Source organism: Medicago truncatula, chromosome 6, assembly GCF_003473485.1.
Source record: "Medicago truncatula cultivar Jemalong A17 chromosome 6, MtrunA17r5.0-ANR, whole genome shotgun sequence".
NCBI lineage: Eukaryota > Viridiplantae > Streptophyta > Magnoliopsida > Fabales > Fabaceae > Medicago > Medicago truncatula.
Window position 1 is genome coordinate 4,261,256 of NC_053047.1, and position 3,813 is coordinate 4,265,068.

The window sequence follows — 3,813 nt, forward strand, 5'->3', positions numbered from 1 at the left end:
ATGTACCTACAACAAAACCAGTACATTAGTTTATGACAACATCAACAACAAAAAAGTAACAAAAATGGTAGCAGCAATTGCTGTTTCTTCACCAAATTCCACACTTTTGAAGAACCACATCAATTTAAAACACTCAAGTTCAAATTTTGTTGGTGGTTCTTTAAAGGGTCTTTGCTTGCATGTGAAACAAAGACAACAAAGAAGAGATTCATTCAATTTGGTTGTTGCTTCTGCCACAAGTTCTTCTGGAACAACAAGCAGTGCTAATGGAAGATTTTACTTCAACTTCACTGGTTTTCCTTTTCCACTTGGTCCTTTTCTCAATAGACTCACTATTAGGACTGAAGTATGCTATCTTGATTTGTCTTATGTTTGTTTTGTTGCTTATTTTCTGGTCTGTATTAGATTGACTTATTTAAACTTATATCTACTTATATAAATATTTGGACTGTTTGTGAGAGTTTATAGAACAAGTGTCACATGTTCATAAATTGTTAGCTTATGAAAATAGTATGAATTTATTTTAACTTTTGTTATAAAAAATAGCTTATACCTAACCAATTAATAAGATAAGCTATTATGTTATAATCTGTTTATTTAAACAAGGCCAAATTACTCCATGGATTTGGTTATTGGGATTTTTTATGTTTTTGATACTTGTTGAGAAAATCACAGTCACAGTGGCCTCTACTTTTATTGGATTCTGAGTGCATTTGGAATGTTTTAACCATGAAGCACAAACAATATCATCAGACACATTGCATGTAGATACTGATAACAATTTGAGAAAATTGAAGTGATTAAATGTTACCACATGTATAGGTGTTGCATCCGACACCTACACGTGTCGGATACCACATGCATCGGTTATTTAGCATTGTTTTGGCATTGCATCTTATAATGCTTAGCGGCATGTTGATATTTTCTAGTATATGGAAATCCTATTATTTCCTTGTAACATTTTCACTATAAGTTTTAGCCAGAATTCTGTTTTTGAGATACTTATTGCTCCTTTTTGTTTTAATCATGGTGTAGGCGGTGAAGGGTTGCATATGGCTATTTGAACAGGAACAAGCATTAGGCTTCAGCAGTGTTTCAACAAACATTAGAATGACAGTTATCAAACTCAAATCTGGTGGCTTATGGGTTCACGCACCTATAGCTCCAACTGATGAGTGTATTCAGGTTATTCCATTATGATTACCAATCTCTTTGAGTATGCAAACTTGGAATGATCTTTTATGAAATAGTTTCTTCAAGTAGTAGAATCGAATTCTTGTAAACGCAAGATAATGTGGTCTACAATAGGGCCCTGATTGTATAAATAGTTTAGTTAAGTGCTTATAGCTTACATGCTTATCAGATGAGTGTTTATTTGGTCTACAATAGGGCTCTGTTTGAATTTATTGATTGGATTGTTTCACTAAGCAAACTTTCATCCCTCAATAAATGCTGCAAGGAAATTTCTCTCACTTGATCAAGAGCTTTGTAGCACTGACACTTTAGATTGAAGGTGTGTCTGGTGTATGGCACACTGGCACATGTAGTATATTCAACCCCTTCTATTTTCTTAAATTATTATCGTTGTCAACGTGTCAGTATCGTGTTCGGTGTCCGTGTCTATATTGGTGCTTCATAGATCAAGAGTGTTCATGTTTGTTTTGTGAGCACTGGATTATAAATTCAATATTATTGGAAGGGCGATTTTATCATGCTTTCTTAACATATAATTTTCTTTGTTTCTTGCAGCTTATCAAGGAATTGGGGGCTCCAGTTGAATACATTGTCCTCCCTACTTTCGCCTACGAGCACAAAATATTTGTCGGTCCGTTTTCAAGAAAATTTCCGCGTGCTCAGGTATGGGTGGCACCGAGGCAATGGAGTTGGCCATTGAACTTACCTTTAGAATTCTTTGGCATTTTTCGTGCAAAAACTTTAAAAGATGAAGATTTATCCACTCCTTGGGCCGGTGAAATAGAGCAAAAGGTTCTAAGCTCACCAGAAGTTGGTAATGATAATTAGCTTTTGGATATTATCATACTAAGTTTGGATTGACTTGTTTACTGACATAAGTGTTTGTAACACTGTTTGAGAGAACTTATAAAACAACTTATGACATGTCCCTAAACTGCTTTTAGCTTATTTGCATAAGTTTTCCAGGATAGCTTATGAAAACAGTTTGACTTCTTTTTATCTTTCATTATAAAACTAGCTTATAAATACGCTTATATGATTAACGTTTATGCTAAAAGCACTTAATTAAATTGTTTATCCAAATAGAGCTTTAATCTTTGTAAGTAAAGAATGAAAAGTCTCATTTGCTTATTTCTTTAGGAATTGGGCCATATGTGGAGGTTGCTTTCTACCACAAGCCTTCAAGGACATTATTGGTGACAGATGCTGTTATTCTTGTACCGAAACAGCCACCCGTGTGTATTAACAAAGAATCCCTTTTAGCATCTGCAAAAAATGGTTTGGCTGTAAAGATTCTTAGCAAGGGAAAAGAGGTGCCTGATGAACCTGTAATTGACAACAAAAGAAACCTGCAAAAAGGTTAGGGCTCGTTTAGTGATTGATATTGTTCACGTTACACTCTAAAGTGAGTTGCGTACTTTAGAGTTCGAGTTCAAAATGAAATGAAACTTGATGGTTGTAATCTGCAGGATGGGAAAGAATGGTTCTACAAATCTTGTTTCTTGGTCCTGCTAATCTTTTGGAGCCTAATGCCAGCTTTGAACAAATGTCAGAGAAGTTGATTGTTTCACCTATCGTCAAGACTCTGGTCTTCAGCAAAGTTCCTGAAAAGGTAATATCTTTCTGTCGTATCACTGCATTTCCACTAATCAAATTGCTATCTAGTTATACCTAATATAGTGTTAGGGCCTGTTTGGATTGACTAATTTTAGTTTATCTACTAACATAAACACTTGTGAGACTATTTGTGACAGCTTAGGGAAATAGTTTATCACATGTCCATAAGCCCGTTTGTAGCTTATTTCCATAAGCTCTCTAGGATAGCTATGAAAATAGTGTATACTAGCTTATATGAAAATAGTTTGTCTCTATTTTATCATTTATTATAGAAATAACTTAGACATAAGCACTTATATGATAAACACAAGTATGCTATAAGCGCCTACTTGAACTGTTCATCCTTAAGAATCTCAAAGTCATAGCATTGAGATGACAAAATTCTCAAATCACATTTTTGCATTGTTTCACGATGATTCAGGTAAAAGACTGGGTTGACAGTATTTCGAGAGATTGGAAGTTTAGAAGAATTATCCCAGCTCACTTCTCTGCACCAATAAACGCAAGTAGGTCTGATTTCCGTGCCGCATTTGCATTTCTGGACGAGTTTTTGGATGACCGGTATGATGCTTGGCCTTCACTTTCCCTTCTGTTTTCATCGATCAAAGGAAAAGCAGCCAGTTACTTTCCTCCCGATGACATGAGAACCTTATCATCTCTTGACGAGTTTTTGGTCTCAGTTGGAGCTGTGAAGAAAACTGTTGCAGGAAGGAAGAGATGAGAGAGCATGAATATATCACTTGCAAATTGCAATTACTTGTCAACTTGGCAAATGGTATATTGCATATAGTTTTGTTAATTTAGGAGGTTGATTCTTCTTAAACAAAATGTAAATGTTTTACATTGGAATAGGCATATATATGTTGTCCATTTCATATCAGGCACAGTTGCTATGTGATTCTTAAGAAGATAAATCTTAAAGCCACCAAAGTCAGAACTCTAGAAAGTAATTTCTACACCTGAAATAGTGTGTTAATATAATATAGCAAGTTATATTTTTAA

At 34.8% G+C, this 3,813-nt stretch overlaps 1 protein-coding gene across 1 annotated transcript; it reads left to right on the top strand.

Moving 5' to 3' along the window:
* LOC11412994 (uncharacterized) lies at positions 1–3,813 on the top strand. The gene is made up of 6 exons (XM_003618570.4): positions 1–346; positions 1,036–1,185; positions 1,750–2,008; positions 2,335–2,553; positions 2,664–2,806; positions 3,233–3,813. Exons 1-6 carry the CDS (start codon positions 65–67, stop codon positions 3,530–3,532), a joined length of 1,353 nt encoding a protein of 450 aa, XP_003618618.1. The 5' UTR covers positions 1–64; the 3' UTR covers positions 3,533–3,813.